Here is a 19,848-nt window from a genome sequence, read left to right on the forward strand (position 1 = left end):
CCAGAAGAAATTGTGCACACAACCCAGTCCCCAATCTTCCATCCATTGACTCCATTTATGGTTCTCGCTGCCTTGGAAAGGCAGCTAACAATCAAAAACCCTTCCACCCTGGCTAGAATCTCTTCCAACCTATTCCATCGGGCAGAACATTCACAAGCTTAAACACGCATACCAACAGATCCAAGGCAGGTTACTTCCCCACTATTATTAGACTTTTCTGAATGGACCTCTAAAATTTTTAATTTAATGTTATCTCACTGTTTGTGCACCTTCTCTGTAGCTATTACATTGTATTCCTCACTCTGCTCTATTACTCTTATGCACTTTGCATCGTATGATCTGCCTGTACTGTATGCCAAACGAAATGTTTCAATGTACCTGGGTACATGTGACAATAATAAATCAAATCAAATCAGCCACTAATACATATGCAGGCACAAGACATACCTACACTCATACATAGACATAGAGGCATATACTCATAACGCACAGACATATAAACATATACACACAAATATGTACTCACACCCATGTACAAAAAGACTTGTATACAGAAAAACACATCACACTGACATTTACAATCATAAAGAGACTTACATACAGATAGAAACACAGACCCACAAACAGTCAGGACCCCTGACTGAAGGCTGTCTCCCTTGACATGACTGTACATTACTCCCCTCTGACTTCAAGACATGGCCATTTGGTTGAAGCGCACACAGTGTGTCTGCTACGCCAGCTCTTGGCACACAATGTAGGTGTAACACTGGCTTGGCATGGTGATGTGTAGCAACATGCCCACCTGCTGGATTGGTGGTAGAATGGGAATTCACATAGTAATGAAGTGAGATTTGTTGTTAGTGAAGATGATGATGAGCAATAATCCCCATGAATGGGTATTTCACCGCACCCTGGTAATAATCTCTTGTCGATGCCCAGAAGTCTGTAGGAAAATGCTACGTGTTACTACCGACATTGAGAAAGGTCTCACCCACTTCTCACGTGATTCCCTCAGATTTCTCACCGTGGACCACATTGTTCAGGGCCCTAAAAGATTCCCCCATAGTCTCAGGGATGGTGACACCAATGATGACCATCGATTGTTGTAAAAATCTATTTGATTTACTAATGCCATTTAGGGAAGGAAATCTACCATCAGTATCTGGTCTGGCCTACAAGGCACACCCGAACCCCAAAACTTGCATTCAGAGTTTAATGGTGACCATGAAATACAGGTCTGCCCTGTGAAATAGCCGAGTAAGTCCCTCACTTCAAGCATGAACTACAAGCGCTGGCCTTGTTCACAACCCATGACAGGATAAAGAAATAATCAAACAAGATAAAAGACTTGGTTTTACTAAGTCTGTCACACCAGTACAACAGGAGCAACATTTTAAGTCGATCAATGTCACCAGGCACTTTCTAAAGTACCGTTAAAAGGCACAACAGTGAATGGATTTCCTTATTATTTATGGCTGAGTTGATTGATTTTTTGCAACCCTTCCCGGTTATTAATAGTCTTGTGTATGGTGATGAGAAAGGGAAAGGCAGAGGGGAGCTCCACACGCCGACTGAGTTTCTGGTGTCCCCAGTGCAGACACTGTAGCTTATCTGCCAAATCCTTCCGCCCAGCCCTTTCCAAAGCATCCTGCAGCATCTTTGTTTTGTTCACTTTGTTCCAGGATTTCTCGTACCTGAAATACAAAGGAGAAATTTTTAATCAAACCAGAATCTGTATCTTAAGAACAGGTCGCATTATTGCATTATTTTAAAATTTCATTGACCAAAAAGCGTGAATATGAAATTTAGGTTTAACTTTCGCTATTTGGCATCTCACATTCCCCGGTTCCCCTGTGTCTTGACCATTGGGGCTATGCATGGGTCAGTGATCTGTGATCTCTACAGATTGTGACCTTCAGTCCTGAGAACTGAGCACAGAAGTTGGGTGAACAACACGGATGAACCAGAGAAACCTAGGAGCAGGAATGGACCATTCAGCCCCTCAAACCTTCACCCCTGTACTGGATCATGGCTGAACATCTACTTCAATGCCATTTTCCCATTCCTTGATGTTGCTGGATTCTAAAAATCTATCCATCTCTACATTGAAATGTTTTGTAATTTCACTCCTGGGATGTGAGTGGCTCTGGCTAGGCCAGCATTTACTGTCCAGAGAGAGTTAAGAATTAACTACATTGCTGTAGGGTGTGGAGTCACACATAGGCCAGACCAGGTAAGGATGGCAGATTTGCTTCCCGAAAGGACATTCATGAACCAGATGTGTTTTTCCAACAATTGACAATGGTTTCATGGTCATCATAAGACTCTTAATTCCAGATTTTGTTTTACTGATTTCAAATTTCACTATCTGCCATTAACTGAGTTTCTGGATTAATACAATAATATCAAATACTGTTCTGTCCACCCTACTCCACCGAACAAAGAGCTTTAGAGTGCAGGTCCATAGTTTCTTGAAAGTGGAGTCACAGATAGACAGGGTAGTGAAGAAGGTGTTTGGTACGCTTTCTTTTATTGGTCAGGGCATTGAGCATAGGAGTCAGGAGGTCGTGTTGTGGCTATACAAGACATTGGTTAGGCCACCTTTGCAATACTGTATTCAGTTCTGGTCTGCCTGCTGTAGGAAGGATGTTGTGAAACTTGAAAGGATTCAGAAAAGATTTAAAGCATGCCTCCAGGATTGGAGGAATTGAGCTATATGGAGAGGCTAAATAGACTGGGGGTACTTTCTCTGGAGTGTCAGAGGCTAACAAGTGACCTTATAGAAGTTTATAAAATCATGAAAGGCATGGATATGGTGAATAGTTCCACGTCCTTTCCCCTGGGTAGGTGCATCCAAAACTAGAGGGTAGAGGTTTAAAGGTGAGAGGGGAAAGATTTAAAAGGGACCTAAGGGGCAACGTTTTCTCACAGAGGGTAGTGCATGTATGGATGAAGAGGAAGTGGTGGACGCTAACATTTAAAAGGATCTGGATGAGAATGTAAATTGGAAGCGTTTAGAGGGATTTGGTCCAAATGCTGGCAAATGGGACTGGATTAATTTCGGATCTGTGTCCCTTCACCTGTTAGGGTGAAGGGCAAGGATGCTGGGGGAAGGGAATGCTGGATGACGAGAGAAATTGAGGTTTTGGTCAAGAATAAGAAGGAAGCATATGTCAGATATAGACAGCAGAGATCGAGTGATTCCCTAGAAGAGTATAAAGGCAATAAGAGGGAAATCAGGAGGGCAAAAAAAGACATTAGATAGCTTTGGCAAATAGAATTAAAGAGAATCCAAAGGGATTCTACAAATACATCAAGGACAAAAAGGAACTAGGGACAGAATAGGGCAACTTAAAGATCAGCAAGGCAGTCTACACGTGGAACCGCAGGAGATAGGGGAGTTAGTAAACAAGTATTTTGCATCAATGTTTACTGTGGAGAAGGATATGGAAGATACAGAACATGGGGAAATAAATAGTGATGTCTTGAAAAATGTACATATGACAGAGGAGGAGTTGCTGGATGTCTTAAAATGCCTAAATGTGGATAAATCCCCAGGACCTGATCAGGTGTACCCTAGAACTTTGTGGGAAGCTAGAGAAGTGATTGCCGGGCCCATTGCTGAGATATTTGTATCATCGATAGCCACAGGTGAGGTGCTGGAAGACTGGAAGTTGGTTAACGTGGTGCCACTGTTTAAGAAAAGTGGGAATGAAAAGCCAAGGAACTATAGACCAGTGAGCCTGACGTCGGTGGTGGGCCAGTTGTTGGAGGGAATCCTGAGGGACAGGATTTACATGTATTTGGAAAGGCAAGGACTGATTAGGGAGAGTGAACATGGCTTTGTGCGTGGGAAATCATGTCTCACAAACTTGATTGAGTTTTTTGAAGAAGTAACAAAGAGGATTGATGAGGGCAGAGTGGTAGATGTGATCTATATGGACTTCAGTAAGGTGTTTGACAATGTTTCGTATGGTAAACTAGTTAGCAAGGTTAGATCGCATGGAATACAGGGAGAAGTAGCCATTTGGATACAGAACTGTCACAAAGGTAGAAGACAGAGGGTGGTTATAGAGGGTTGCTTTTCAGACTGGAGACCTGTGACCACAGGTGTGCCACAAGGACTCTGCTTTTTGTCATTTACATAAATGGGTGCTCCAGTTCCCTCCCACAATCCAAAGATTTGCAGGTTAGGTGAATTGGCAATGCTAAATTACCCATAGTGTTCAACAATGTGTAGGTTAGGTGCACTAGTCATGGGTAAATGTATAGCAATAGGGTAGGGGAATGGGTCTGGATGGGTCATTGTTCAGAGGGTCATGTGGACTTGTTGGGCTGAATGACCTGTATCCACACTGTAGGGATTCTACGATTCTCTGGCTTGGATGTGAACACAGGAGGTATGGTTAATAAGTTTGCAGATGAAACCAAAATTGGAAGTATAGTGGACAGCAAAGCAGATTACCTTAGAGTACAATGGGATCTTGATCAGACGGGCCAATAGATTGAGGGGGTGGCAGATGGAGTTTAGGATAAATGCAAGGTGTTGCATTTTGGAAAGGCAAACTGGAGCAGTACTTACACATGTAATGGTGCTGGAGGGTATTGCTTAACAAAGATACCATGGGAGTGCCAGATCATTGTTCCTTGAAAGTGGAGTCGCAGGTAGACAGGATAGAGAAGAAGGTGTTTGTATGCTTTCCTTTACTGGTGAATGCACTAAGTATAGGAGTTGGGTGGTCATGTTGCAGCTGTAGAAGACATCAGTTAAGCTGTTACTGGAATACTGCATGCAATTTTGGTCTCCCTGCTTTAGGAAGGATGCTGTGAAACTTGAAAGGGTTCAGAAAAGAATTACAAGGATGTTGCCAGGTTGGAGGATTTGTGCTATAGGGAGAGGCTGAACAGGCTGGGGCTGTTTTCCCTAGCATGTTAGAGGCTGAAGGGTGACCTTATAGAGGTTTATAAAATCATGAGGGACATAGATAGGGTAAACAGACAAGGAGTGTACAACTAGAGGGCATAGGTTTAAGGTGAGGGGAAAGATTTAAAAGGGACCTAAGGGGCAACCTTTTCACATAGAGGATGGTGTGTATGGAATGACCTGCCAGAGGATGTGGTGGAGGCTGGTACAATTACAACATTTAAAAAGATAGGTATGTGAATAAGAGAGGTTTAGAAAGATATGGACCAAGTGCTAGCAAATAGGACTAGATTAATCTGTTGGCACTGACAAGTTGAACTGAAGGGTCTACCGTATGGCTCTATGACTCTTCCCACGAGAACGCTGACCACCCAATATGCCCTTCAGGCCCCCAGGGTGACCCATATTGTCAATGACTTACTCGCACCAGGTACTGTCTCCTTTGCCTTCAAACCTGGCATTATCACTGGGCAGCATGGTGGCTCAGTGGTTAGCACTGCTGCCTCACAGCACCAGGGACCCAGGTTTGATTCCAGCCTCGGGAGACTCTGATCTTTCCCAGAACACTATGTTTCAAGCCTTCCAATCAGATCTCTGCTCTGCTGCAGTCCTAAAACTACCCTTACCAAAATCACATATGCCCTGCAATGTGACTTTGGTCAACTTTTCCCTCCTGCCCTTCTTGATCTGCCTGCAGCCTTAGATACAGTGACCACATCATCCTCCTCTTTCCCCTCTCCCCTGTCGTCCAGTTGGGTGTCTGGTGTGTCGGAGACAGGTCATTTGCAAGGCTGTAGACGGGAAGTCAAGGGTTGTTTGTCGAGGGGAGAGATAATGGCAGGGACTTTGTCAGAGAGAAACACAGGGACTGCGACCACTGGGAGAGAATTGAAATGACACGAGATGCAGGAATGGGAGTTAAATGTGTTATGGACCAGACCAAACCCACTCAAGACATACTAATATAGCCAAGACTCTAATGTTTCCTTATTCTAATTGCCTGGCATTGCAATCATGATGCAATTTGATTGGTCAAACTACCAATCTTGAAGTAAAACACACTTTATTAATACACTATAGTTAAAATACAACAAAAGGAAGAAGAAATTAGAGTAACTTTACTGCAAAACTTCACAGAGTAATAGATCACTTAACTACTAAACAGTAACTGTTCCAATATCGTAACATCTTGTTCTGAATCTAGAAAAGAACCAAGGTCTCACCAGCTCTTTACGTTATGGGTTTTGAAGCAGAATACTTGGCATCCCTCTGTCTCAACCTTTCGTCATTTAAAAAATAACCAGGACCAAATACAGGGTCCTAGGGAGTGTTACTGAACAAAGAAACCCTGGAGTGCAGGTTCATAGCTCCTTGAAAGTGGAGTCGCAGGTAGATAGGATAGTGAAGAAGGTGTTTGGTATGCTTTCCTTAATCAGTCAGAGTATTGAGTACAGGAGTTGGGAGGTCATGTTGTGGCTGTACAGGACATTGGTTAGGCCATTGTTGGAATATTGCGTGCAATTCTGGTCTCCTTCCTATCGGAAAGATGTTGTGAAACTTGAAAGGGTTCAGAAAAGAGCTACAAGGATGTTGCCAGGATTGGAGGATCTGAGCTACAGGGAGAGGCTAAACAGGCTGGGGCTGTTTTCCCTGGAGCGTCGGAGGCTGAGGGGTGACCTTATAGAGGTTTACAAAATTATAAGGGGCATGGATAGGGTAAATAGACAAAGTGGGGGAGGGGAGTCCAGAACTAGAGGGCATAGGTTTAGGGTGAGAGGAGAAAGATATAAAAGAGACCTAAGGAGCAACATTTTCACACAGAGGGTGGTACGTGTATGGCATGAGCTGCCAGAGGAAGTGGTGGAGGCTGGTACAATTGCAACATTTAAAAGGCATTCGGATGGGTATATGAATAGGAAGGGTTTGGAGGGATATGGGCCGGGTGCTGGCAGGTGGGACTAGATTGGTTTGGGATATCTGGTCAGCATGGACGGGATGGACCGAAGGGTCTGTTTCCATGCTGTACATCTCTATGACTAGGACAAGTGGTCAGCAATCAAGTGAATGAGAATTAAGTTGAAAAAGAGCAATAATCACACATTAAAAGTACACACTGAAGTGATGTGAAGTCTTGACTTCATGCTCAGTGCAATAAGTCACCATCTAGTCACCAGGTTGGTCCATTTGCACACAGTTCTGGAGAACTGGTGACAATGACAGAATGTTATGATGGTCAATGCCCTTCTAACTCCGAGCATTTGCATATAACACAAGAGACAGAAGACCTCAGAGCAGACGTGATGCAGTAATGAAACTTTTGACGTACCAGCTCTCCAGCATTTTCCTTGCTTGCACCTTTTTCTCCAGGGAGGCTCTGTGGAAGTGGCTGATCTCTGCTCTGCTGAAGCCCAGCTCACAGGCCACGATGGTCCATTGAAAGCCGAGGTCTTTGGCCAGTTCCTGGACAGACTTCAGGTTGATGACTGCATCCTGGCTCAGGGATCGGAGAACAAAACCACTCAAATAACAACATATCAAAGATACCAGCAATACCTGTTACAAACACATCAAAACCTTCAGTGATTCAGGCTTTAGAGAATGCAGATTGGGAGGGAAGTGAGAATGTTGAATCCAGATCTGAAACAAAATGCCATGGATAGAGAAAGGGCACCAGTGAAAATCCTATGAGCTATGGGTTATCATTCAGTTTCTTCAGAGTTAGTGACTGAATAATGTAAACATTTAAAAATACTGCTTCCCAAACTTTATTCCCATGGGCACACATTGAGACTTGAAAGATGTCACGGCTCATTATGTGAGTACTGGAAGAGCAGAGTAAGGGGGATGTGAGAGTGGGAACTGTTAGAGCGGAAGTACAGAGGTTATACCTTGGTGAGAGTTCCATAATGGCCATTGCTGCCTCAGAACTCTGGACTCCAAACTCTTCTTGGGGCCCTGATCTCTACTTGGAGAAGCCCTGCTCTAGATCAGCGACTAGTCCTATACCTACCACCACCTCCCAACAGTCTCAGATTCCCATATATACCCCCTCCACCACTCTACCCACCCTTACTTTCCTGTCCCATCACCTACCCCACTCTTCTACCCCAATCATCTGACAGTCATAGAAACCTACACAATTATAGAGTCATGGAGATGTACAGCACGGAAACAGACCCTTCGGTCCAACCTGTCCATGCCGACCAGATATCCCAACCCAATCTAGTCCCACCTGCCAGCACCCGGCCCATATCCCTCCAAACTCTTCCTATTCATACACCCATCCAAATGCCTCTTAAATGTTGCAATTTTACCAGCCTCCATCACTTCCTCTGGCAGCTCATTCCATACACGTACCACCCTCTGTGTGAAAAATTGCCCCTTAGGTCTCTTTTATATTCTAACAGGATTAGATGGGGTAAATGTGGGAAGGGTGTTTTTGATGACCGGAAAGTCTAAAACCAAGGGTCACAGCCTAAGGATTCAGGGTTAGGCTATTTAGGACTGAGATGAGGAGAAATGTCTTCATCCAGAGCGTGGTGAACCTGTGGAATTCTCTGCCACAGAAAGCAATTGAGGTCAAACATTGAATGTTTTCAAGAAAGTTAGATATAGTTCTTAGGGCTAAATGGATCAAAGAGCATGGGACGAAAGGGTGAGTAGAGTACTGAGTTGGAACAGTATTATACTAAACGGTGGAACAGGCCCAAAGGACTGAATGGCCTAATCCTGCTCCTACTTCTATGTTTTAACCTATTCCAGTCAACTTCTCCCTCACTACCCCCACCCAGCACACACTATCCTTGGTTACCTCACTCCCACTTCCCAGCAATGCCCTTTCTCTTCTTGTTCACTTCCCCTGCCGATCACTGAACCTGCCTCCTCTCAGTCACCATTCCTTCCCCTCTCAGGCACTTCTGTTCTCAATCACTGCTTTTCTAACCCTTTCAAATGTCTTCTCATCACTGATCCCTCTCTCTCTCCCTCCCCAAAATGGAAATTGCAAAAACTCATGAGGATATGGTTTCAGGATTTGGAGATGCGAGTGTTGGACTGGGGTGTACAAAGTTAAAAATCACACAACACCAGGTTATAGTCCAACAGGTTTAATTGGAAGCACTAGCTTTCGGAGCGACGCTCCTTCATCGGGTGGTTGTCCTGATGAAGGAGCAGAGCTCAGAAAGCTAGTGCTTCCAATTAAACCTGTTGGACTATAGCCTGGTGTTGAGTGATTTCAGGAGGTCACCTTCTGATAAAATAGGCAGTTTGCCAAACTACGTTGTCAGCGGTAAAGTATGAAATTATGTATTTTAGAGGGAAGGACATGGAGAGGCAAAGAAATGTTAATTGAAAAACTTAGAAGAGACGTTGGTGGTCGAAGATCAAGCAGCAGAAAGATTTTATTAAAGCATAGAGGATCCCTGGCTACAGAAATTGAGCTGTGGTGCATTTAAATAAAGTAATTTTGCTAAAGGGATTGGAAGGGTGTGGTCAGGGAGAGAATAGGGGTTGGGATACTCTTCAAGGTGTCGGTGCAGATTCGATGAGCTGTATAGCCTCTGTGCACTGCTAGGATTCTATGATTCTAAAGCTTTACAAATAAATCATCACCAAGTCACACAGTAATACAGCACAGAAACTAACTCTTTGGTCCATACTGACTATAATCCCAAATTAAACTAGTTCCACCCACCTGCAATTGGCCCACATCGCTCCAAACATTTCTTATCCTGTACTTATCCCAATGACTCTTAAATGTTGTAACTGTGCCCGCATCTATCAATTTCTCCAGAAAATTAATTAATTTCACACATGAACCACGCTCTGTGTAAAAGATATGCTTCCATGTTCCTCCCCTCACCTTAAGAAAATGCCCCCTCCAACCCCTGGTCTTGAAACCCCCCTCCCTAGGGAAAAGACACCTGCCGTTCACCTTATCTCTACCCCTCATTATTTTATAAACCTCTATAAGGTCACACCTCAACCTCAGTTGAATCTCGGTTGGCGGACTGTGTTCCTGGGCATTGCACTTTAGGAAGGGTATCACGGTCATTAATTTGTAAGAAAGGTGAAGATGTGCAGTGCCCCCTCAGCCCTGGGTGTTGCTGCAGACTTTGCCAGCCTGCTCAGTATGGAAAGGACACAGCAATAAAGGCTGTAAGAATAACCTGAGACGAGAGTGTTAAGTCTGTTTGCTGATCTAAAGTTTGCACTGCTACATATTATCCAACTGAATGTGGCACAAGTGACAGATCAGAGGAATGGGATCTGAAATTGCGCTGCTGAAGCTCCAGTGCACCTACTTTGTGGTGTGCTTCATGGTCCTCCATTGCTGGTTACACCTTCCAAGAGCATCAGATCTAAAATTGGAACCCAAGTCCTGAGGCTCTCAATTGCTGTGTTTGAAGAGCAAAAATGACAATCATAACTAAACCAAAGAATGTTTCTATGTTGGGAGGTCCTTAATGAATGCCTGAATGTAGGTGAATTCTTCCTGTTCTCAGGTGAACTTCTGAGCCGGAGCATCTGCAATCTCCTTGGATGGAGAACTTCCACTTACAGAGTTTGAACAGTTTAGGCCCATACCATTAGAAGGATGAGGGAAGATCTTTTTGAAACATGAGTTCTCCTGAGGACTGAATGGGGTGGAACGAAAACAGAAATTGCTGGAAGACCACAGCAGTTCTGGCAGCATCTGTGGAGAGAAAGTCAAGTTAGAAAGCACAAGAAGCGTCTGTTCCAAAGAAGGGGCACTGGACACGAAATGTTAACTCTGCTTTCTCTCGACAGATAGTGCCGGACCTGCTGAGTTTTCTGCAATTTCTGTTTTTGTGTTAGAATGGACGGATTAGGCCGAAGGTCCTGTTTCTGTGCTGTATGACTCTATGAAGCTTGTGGCGAGAGTGTAGAATTGATTTACTAGAAGGTTAGCAAGAAAAAGGGACTTTCAGCTCAACAGACGTAGAGAATCTGGAATTTATCCCCTTTGGGCAGAGAGGAGATATTTTATTGTGTAGAACTTTAAGAAGGCTTCTGATTGAGTAAATAAGGAGACACTGTTAGCACTGGTGGGGGCAGTCACAACCATATTTAAGAGGATTTGCAAAACAAATGAGGATTGTGTGTTGTATGTAGACAGGCCAACAAGAGGTGAGGCTATACTGGATTTGGTTCTAGGTAATGAACCAGGCCAGGTGTTAGACTTGGAGGTAGGTGAGCACTTCGGGGACAGTGACCACAACTCGGTGACTTTTACTTTAGTGATGGAGAGGGATAAGTGTGCACTGCAGGGCAAGAGTTATAGCTGGGGGCAGGGAAATTATGATGCGGTGAGGCATGACTTAGGATGTGTGGATTGGAAAAACAGGCTTCAAGAGAAGAATACTAATGATATGTGGAGATTGTTCAAGGAACAGCTACTGAGTGTCCTTGATAAGTATGTACCAGTCAGGCATGGAGTTAAGGGTCTTGTGAGGGAGCCGTGGTTTAATAAGGAATTGGAATCCTTTGTGAAAGGGAAGAAGGCGGCATATGTAAAGATGAGGCGTGAAGGTTCAGTTGGGGCGATTGAGAGTTATAAGGTAGCCAGGAAGGATCTAAAGAGAGAGCTAAGAGCAGCGAGAAGGGGACATGAAAAGTCCTTAGCTGGTAGGATTAGGGAAAATCCAAAGGCTTTCTATAGGTATGTCAGGAATAAAAGGATGACTAGGGTAGGTATCGGTCCAGTCAAGGATAGTAGTGGGAAGTTGTGCGTGGAGGCGGAGGAGATTGGAGAGACACTAAATCAATACTTTTCGTCAGTATTCACTCAGGAACAGGACACTGTTGCTGGTGTGAATATTGAGTCACAAGTGATTAGAATGGATGGCATTGAAGTATGTAGGGAAGAGGTTTTGGGAATACTGGAAAGGATGAAAATAGATAAGTCTCCTGGGCCTGATGGCATTTATCCTAGGATCCTCTGGGAAGCTAGGGAGGAGATAGCAGAGCCATTGGCCTGGATTTTTATGTTGTCATTGTCAACGGGAATAGTACCAGAAGACTGGAGGATGGCGAATGTGGTCCCCTTGTTCAAGAAGGGGAGTAGGGATAGCCCGAGTAACTATAGGCCAGTGAGTCTGACTTCTGTGGTGGGCAAAGTCTTAGAGAGAATTGTAAGGGATAAGATTTATGAACATCTGGATAGGAATAACGTGATCAAGGATAGTCAGCATGGTTTTGTGAAGGGCAGGTCGTGCCTCACAAACCTTATTGAGTTCTTTGAGCAGGTGACTAAGGAGGTGGACGAGGGTAAAGCAGTAGATGTTGTGTATATGGATTTTAGTAAGGCGTTCGATAAGGTACCCCATGGTAGGCTAATGCAAAAACTACGGAGGTATGGCATTGAGGGTGCATTAGAGGTTTGGATTAGAAATTGGCTGGCTGGAAAGAGACAGAAGGTAGTAGTTGATGGTATAGGTTCATCTTGGAGTGCAGTTACTAGCGGTGTACCTCAAGGATCTGTTTTGGGACCATTGCTTTTTGTTATCTTTATAAATGATCTAGAGGAGGGGCTTGAAAGCTGGGTGAGTAAGTTTGCGGATGACATAAAAGTCGGTGGAGTTGTGGATAGTGAGGAAGGATGTGGCAGGTTACAGCAGGATATAGACAAGTTGCAAAGCTGGGCAGAAAGGTGGCAAATGGAATTCAATGTAGCTAAGTGTGAAGTCATTCACTTTGGTAGGAGTAACAAGAAGATGGATTACTGGGCTAATGGTAGGCTACTTGGTAGTGTGGATGAGCAGAGGGATCTTGGTGTCCATGTACACAGATCTCTGAAAGTTGCCACCCAGGTAAATAGTGCTGTGAGGAAGGCATATGGTGTACTGGGCTTTATTGGCAGAGGAATTGAGTTCCGGAGTCCTGAGGTCATGTTGCAGTTGTATAAGACTGTGGTGCGGCCTCATCTGGAGTACTGTGTGCAGTTTTGGTCGCCATACTATAGGAAGGATGTGGAGGCATTGGAACGAGTGCAGAGGAGGTTTACCAGGATGTTGCCTGGTATGGTAGGAAAATCGTATGAGGAAAGACTGAGGTACCTGTTCTCTTGGGGCTGTTCTCATTGGAGAAAAGAAGGTTTAGGGGAGATTTGATAGAGGTGTACAAGATGATTAGGGGTTTAGATAGGGTAGACACTGAGAACCTTTTACCGCTAATGGAGTCAGCTGTTACAAGGGGACACAGCTTTAAATTAAGGGGTGGAAGGTATAGGACAGATGTTAGGGGTAGATTCTTTACACAGCGGGTTGTGAGTTCATGGAATGCCCTGCCAGTAGCAGTGGTGAACTCTCCCTCTTTATGGTCATTTAAGCGGGCATTGGATAAGCATTTGGAAGTTATTGGGCTAGTGTAGGTTAGGTAGGATTCGGTCGGCGCAACATTGAGGGCCGAAGGGCCTGTACTGCGCTGTATTTTTCTATGTTCTATGTTACGGTTTTTTACATTCTGGAATGCAGTGCCTGGGATCACATTCAAGAACAATTTCCTTAAGGGCAAATTTGCAGGTCTATAAGGGAACAGCAAGAACAATTGTTGAAGGAACCAGCACAAGTACGGTGATCGAAAAGGCCTCTCTCTCTCTCTCTCTCTCTCACACTTTCTTGCTCTTTCTCTCCTCTCTCTCTCTCTCTAATGGATGATTTGATAAAAGCTCTTAACACAGACACCAATACAGAAGCTGAACTTTCAAGCCTCGAAATTGCCTCCAAAATAGAGGCCATCTTATTCTCTGGTTATAAAAGTGAACCAGGAGTGTGGGTGTGGATGCTTGCCATTTTGAAATGTCATTGGCAAAGGACGTGGGATGTCTTAAACACACACACACATCTTTGCAACACAACCCCAATTTCCTAATGATCTCTTGCACCCTGTCATAAGATAGCAGAAAGTAACACATCCAGTGAGAAATGGGGGCTCTGTGTGTGGTGTGTTTATATAGCAAGATATGATTGAAAGGGTGATGATGTGGGTGGATGGTCAATTTATATGATGAGTACAAAAACATACATGAGATTTACAATGTACTATGTGCACAGAAACAGACCTTTCGGTCCAACCCAACCATGCCGACCAGATATCCTAACCTAATCTAGTCCCACCTGCCAGCACCCAGCCCATTTTCCCTTCAACCCTTCCTATTCATATCCCCATCCAGATGCCTTTTAAATGCTGTAATTGTACCAGCCTCCACCACTTCCTCTGGCAGCACATTCCATACGTGCACCACCCTTTGTATGAAAATGTTGCCCCTTCAGTTCCTTTTAAATCTTTCCCTGCTCACCCTAAACCTGTGCCCTCTAGTTGTGGGCTCCCCCATCCCAGGGAAAAGACCTTGGCTATTTACCCTATCCATGCCCCACATGATTTTATAAACCTCGATAAGGTCACCCCTCATCCCCTGATGCTCCAGGGAAAACAGCTCCGGCCTATTCAGCCTCTCCCTGTAGCTCAAACCCTCTAACCCTGACAACATTCTTGTAAAGCTTTTCTGAGCTCTTTCAAGTTTCATAACACCCTTCTTATAGCAGGGAGACCAGAATTGCACACAATATTCTAAACATGGCCTAACCAATGTCCTGTACAGCTGCAACATGACCTCCAAACCCCTATACTCAATGTTCTGACCATTAAAGCAAGCATACCAAACACTTTCTTCACTATCTTAATGCATCAGTCACTCTCTGAAATGAAATAAGTGCTGACACAGGACAGATGGGCTGATGGCCTTTTCTGCGCTGTAAAAGTCAATATAATTTCACTCATCTTTTGACCATCATAGTAAGTTTTACTTGCCTCCTGTGTTCGGCAGGTCATAGTTATTTGTGATCGGAGTCAGTAGATGCCTGGGACTCTCCTTATTGTTGACCCTGTTGAGAAGTGAATTTTGGGATGAAGATTTACACTGAGTAAGATACAGCCACATATTTCACCACTGAATGTCCACAACGTAAATCACCAAAGTGAACCAACCTCTACGCTGGATAGTTCTCTCGAGGGCAAACCCTGAAACACTTCTCCTTTCCAAATGGGAGAAATCCGGGTGGGAGTTCAGTAAATTGACAGGAATTCATGGTTGCTATGTTGTAACTAAAACATAGCAGTTCTGACCACGTTGTTAAAAATTAAATGAGTTACGCTTCACAAGGCAGCCATTCTTTAACAGATAGAGCAGTGGATGTTAAGTCAATATGTGACACAAACAACCCAAACCAGGAAGGCACAACACAAAAAAATGTGAGGGCCATACATCAGTATATCAAATTCAGCAATGAGGGTGCCTGAACATTGAACACGGTGGGTAGATGTGGCTGCTTGCCATATTGGTTTGGACTGTTCTGTATGATGGAGGATGGAGGATGCTTTGTCAATAGACAGTGCATGACTCACCAATAAACTCACTCAGTAATTTATGAAACTATGGCAAGAAGTAAAGAAAGGCTGAGTTACCCACTATCACAAAAAATTAAAAGGCTGTTCCTTGGCTCATGGATACTCTGTCCTTGATGTTTTTCAAAGGGTCCAATCAGTCTGGTTTGGTACAGAGATGAAAAGGCTTTTGAGAGGCCTTTTGTTTATGTGTAAACAGATGAGACTTCAGGCCAAAGTGGTCATATTTTAGAAGTGTATAATGAAAGGGGAGTGGTCAGCTCTCCAACTGAGCTGAGCAGTTTTAGTTTATTCTTGAACTGGGTTGGAAGTTCAACAGGGAGCTGTGTGTCAACTCTCTCTCTCTCTCTTTTCTGCCCTTCAACTTCAACCTGTAAGCATGTATTCCATTAAACTGGTTGTTAAAGAGAGTTTGCTTATTGGAACTGTTATGTATATTTGGAACAGCAGACTTAAGTCTAGTTGGATAGGTTGAGTTCTGTAGTTAAGGGGTCTGCAGATGCTGGAGATCACAGTTGAAAATGTGTTGCTGGTTAAAGCACAGCAGGTTAGGCAGCATCCAAGGAACAGGAAATTCGACGTTTCGGGCAGAAGCCCTTCGATTCCTGATGAAGGGCTTATGCCCGAAACGTCGAATTTCCTATTCCTTGGATGCTGCCTAACCTGCTGTGTTTAACCAGCAACACATTTTCAACTGAGTTCTGTAGTTGTTCGTTATGTTTCATTGTGTAATTTTGTGAATAAATTCCTGTCTGTTTTAAAATCTAGTAGTCAACCTGGCTAACTTAATCTGGATAATTTTGGCTGTACCCTTACCGAAACAAATTGCAAAGTTATGGTCTGGGGCTGCCTGCTTAAGAATGTTTTGAGTGGTCTGGCCTAGTCCATCACACTCTATCACTCCATTCAGATTAGCTGCTGCTTTCTCATTTGAGATTGTTAACTTGGCTTTGGGTCTTTTGTGAAACATTTTCTGACTCTTCAAAAAACTTACTTCTAACAGCGGAGAAGATCTCTCTGTAGTTTTGGGCTGTTTCAGAACTAGGTATTCTGGGAGCACTGCCTCTGGAGTTGGCTGAGCACTTGGGAGGAACAAGTAAGATAGGAGAGGGCAGGTACAGCTGGGAAGAGGGAGGAGGAGGAGAAATGTTCAGGAGGACTCAGTGGGTCTTCAAGGGGCATATCCCATTCCTCATCTCTCTGAGGAGCGGTGTTTGAGGTTCTGAAGTTTCCCCAAGAAGGTTATCAGTGAACCAGATCACATGCTGCAGCCATCACTCGAACCCTGCCCCAGTGAACAGACGTCACTTCCTCGGGCTGTCTAAGGTCATCTTGCTCCTTCACTTTTACACCATGGACACCTACTGTCCAGCAGTGGGTGACATATCTCCCTCTTCACTGCAGAATCAGGGAAGATTCTGAGGCTCCTTACATTGCAGAGAACACCTACATCTCCGTCACTGAGGACAGAGTGAAGCATTCGCGCATGTTACAGGTTTCCCTCGGGAACAAAGTGAAATACCGACTGCTGGCAGATTAGCTGGCCATGAACACTCCATCCCCAATCTGACAGATTTATCAGTCGTAAAGGATTCCATTTGTACATGTAATAATTCTCTACCAAATGGCTGGGCTTCATCCTTCCTCCTGAATCAGGTCACTGTGGTGCCTTGATTCTCACTAAGCTCTCTATTCACAGAATACTGCTAGGGACAAGACAAGTCCCTCCCCCCCCGAAGTAAATTATGAAGATAGCCAAGACCTAAACTTAAAAGCAAGAGTAAGACACTGTGTTCCAGATATGATTCGATTGGTCCACCACTAAGATTGAATCCTTACAATGCAATTAAAATGCAACAAAATGAAGACTCAGTATAACTTTATGCTGTTGACATAATTAACAGGGGAATGTATAATTTAATCACTAATCATCAACCGATCCAATATAGACAACATTCAAGAGAGGTCCTGACAGAAGAGGATATTTCTTCTTTCGGAGAATCTATAACTAGCGGGGAAAAAATAAACTGGAATGGCAGGGGTTCTGTTCATTCCGAGAGCTGGAACACAAGAAGATATAGGCAACATCCCATTACCATACCCTTTAGCAAAATGCAATGCCACAAAACAGTCACTCCAGTCCAGGAGAAATACTGAAAGAAACAATCTGGTCCCTTTTGATTTCTAAGAGGAAGACTCTAAGTCTTCAATCTGGCAGCAGAGAGAACTCTCGGCATCTGTTCCAGCAGCTAACAAATAAAAACTCACTGAAAGCACAACCAAAGTCCTCCGAGTCTGTATGAGCCTGACCCCACCAAGTTATTATTCTTTACTTTTTAAAAAAAAACTGAATTTACTTACAAATTGCCGGAAGGAAACACCTTTGTAGCACTGAGCCAGGACCCCTCTGCAAAGCAAACAGGACAGAACATATCTCTTAAAGGCACAGTGTTGTCACAATACATGCCCAAAGATAACATCTTCAAACCTGACTCTTCATTCATGTCGGTAACTCAGACTCTGCTTAAAGTCCAGCTCCTGTGTCAGAAGTCTTTAAGAAGGTAAATTGTTTGGATCTTCCTCTGCCAAACATCATCTGAATGGTTATCTGTGGTTACATTCATAGCCACAGATCCCTGAAGGTAGCAAGGCAAGTAGACAAATTAATTAAGAACGTGTAAGGAATACTTGCCTTTATTAGCAGATGTGGAGGTGTTGAACTGGGGCGAACAAAGTTATAAGTCACACGACACCAGGTTATAGTCCAATAGGTACATTTGAAATCACAGGCCTTCGGAGTGTAGCCCCTTCACCTGTTGGGCTATAACCTGGTGTTATGTGAGAGAATACAAGAGCAAGGAGGCTGTGCTGGAACTACATAAAATGCTGGTTAGGTCTCAACTGGAGTACTATGCGTCGTCTAGTCACCACATTAAAGGATGTGGTTGCACTCGAGAGGGATTCACTAGATTCCGCAGGATGGTCTGAACTATGAGGAAAGATTGGGTTGTTTTCCTTGGAGCAATGAAGATTGAGAGAAGACCTGATAGGTGTGAATATGTTGATGACAGGCACAGATAGGATGGAAAGGGAGACTCATTTTCCATTGCTAAAGGGGTCAATTAATAAAGGGCATAAATTTAAGGCAATAAGTAGAAGGTAAAGTGGAGAATTGGGGAGAAATGCTCTCATTCAGAGGGTGGTGAGAGTTTGGAAATTGCTACCTAAAAGGGTGGTTGATTCAGAAACATTTGAGCTGTATTTTGGTATTCACTTGTGCTGCCAGAACTCCAGAGCTATTGGCCAGTCGTTAGAAATTAGGATTAGTGTAGTTGGATTGTTGCAGACCGGTTTGGACTTGAGAGGCTGAATGCACTCCTTCTGCACTATAACTGTCTATCACTTTAGATTAGGAACCAGGCAAAAGTGAGGACTGCAGACGCTGGAAACCAGAGTTTAGATCAGAGCGGTGATGGAAAAGCACAGCAGGTCAGGCAACATCCAAAGAGCAGGAAAATCCAGCACGACTCTGATCTAAACTTAGGTAAGGAACCATCTACTCAAAGATCTGTCACTTTGACATTGTGGGCAATTGTTCCTTTGACGTACCTGGGCAGCAAAATGTGCTGCAGGTGCTGGAGCAACATGAACTTTCCAAGTGACCTTTCCCAAATTAGTTTTCCTATCCTTGAAGCACCAAAAGCATTGCCATGGCCATCAGATGGTTCTCACTTTACTGTAAATGTAGACAGTGAATAAACACAAAATCCACAAGTCCGTTTTAAACATCCACTGCCCTTGGCAAAACTCTCTCCCAAGTTTTTTTTTTGATTTTCATTGACCGCAAAGGTAAGCATTCTTTAGTTCTGATCAATAGATGTTACTGAAATCTACAAAGGTGATGCTAGATAACTAAGAGTACAGGAATATAATTTGTAAGCCTTTTTTTAACATTATGGTGTTAATGGGCAAAGTTTGTCCATTCAGAATTACCTAGGAGAAAGTGAGGACTGCAGATGCTGTATTGAGTACAGGAGTTGGGAGGTCATGTTGCAGCTGCACAGGACATTAGTTAGGCCACTGTTGAAATATTGCGTGCAATTCTTCTATCGGAAAGATGTTGTGAAACTTGAAAGGGTTCAGTAAAGATTGACAAGGATGTTATCAGGGTTGGAGGATCTGAGCTACAGGGAAAGGCTGAACAGGCTGGGGCTGTTTTCCCTGGAGCGTCAGAGGCTGAGGGGTGACCTTATAGAGGTTTACAAAATTATGAGGGGAATGGATAGGGTAAATAGACAAAGTCTTTTCCCTGGGGTGGGGGAGTCCAGAACTAGAGGGCATAGGTTTAGGGTGAGAGGGGAAAGATATGAAAGAGACCTAAGGGGCAAACTTTTCACACATGGAATGGAATGGGCTGCCAGAGGAAGTGGTGGAGGTTAGTACAATTGCAACATTTAAGAGGTATTTGGATGGGTATATGAATAGAAAGGGTTTGGAGG

At 43.9% G+C, this 19,848-nt stretch overlaps 1 protein-coding gene across 7 annotated transcripts; it reads right to left on the reverse strand.

Moving 5' to 3' along the window:
* Positions 1–1,374: 1,374 nt before the first annotated feature.
* Positions 1,375–19,257, reverse strand: wu:fc50b12 (uncharacterized protein LOC103911624 homolog). Of its 7 annotated transcripts, none has more exons than XM_060832888.1 (5): positions 18,959–19,257; positions 17,711–17,756; positions 14,756–14,829; positions 7,251–7,414; positions 1,375–1,694 (listed from the first exon to the last, which is right to left on the reverse strand). In XM_060832888.1, the coding sequence occupies exons 3-5, from the start codon at positions 14,774–14,776 to the stop codon at positions 1,466–1,468; spliced, it is 414 nt and encodes a 137-aa protein (XP_060688871.1). In that variant the 5' UTR covers positions 14,777–14,829; positions 17,711–17,756; positions 18,959–19,257; the 3' UTR covers positions 1,375–1,465. The 7 variants fall into 7 exon arrangements, with proteins under 7 accessions (XP_060688871.1, XP_060688872.1, XP_060688870.1 ...); XM_060832889.1 differs by lacking the exon at positions 17,711–17,756 and adding an exon at positions 17,838–17,985; XM_060832887.1 differs by lacking the exon at positions 18,959–19,257 and having other exon boundaries at positions 17,711–17,805.
* Between the last annotated feature and the right edge of the window lie 591 nt (positions 19,258–19,848).

Source organism: Hemiscyllium ocellatum, chromosome 12 (genome assembly GCF_020745735.1).
Source record: "Hemiscyllium ocellatum isolate sHemOce1 chromosome 12, sHemOce1.pat.X.cur, whole genome shotgun sequence".
NCBI lineage: Eukaryota > Metazoa > Chordata > Chondrichthyes > Orectolobiformes > Hemiscylliidae > Hemiscyllium > Hemiscyllium ocellatum.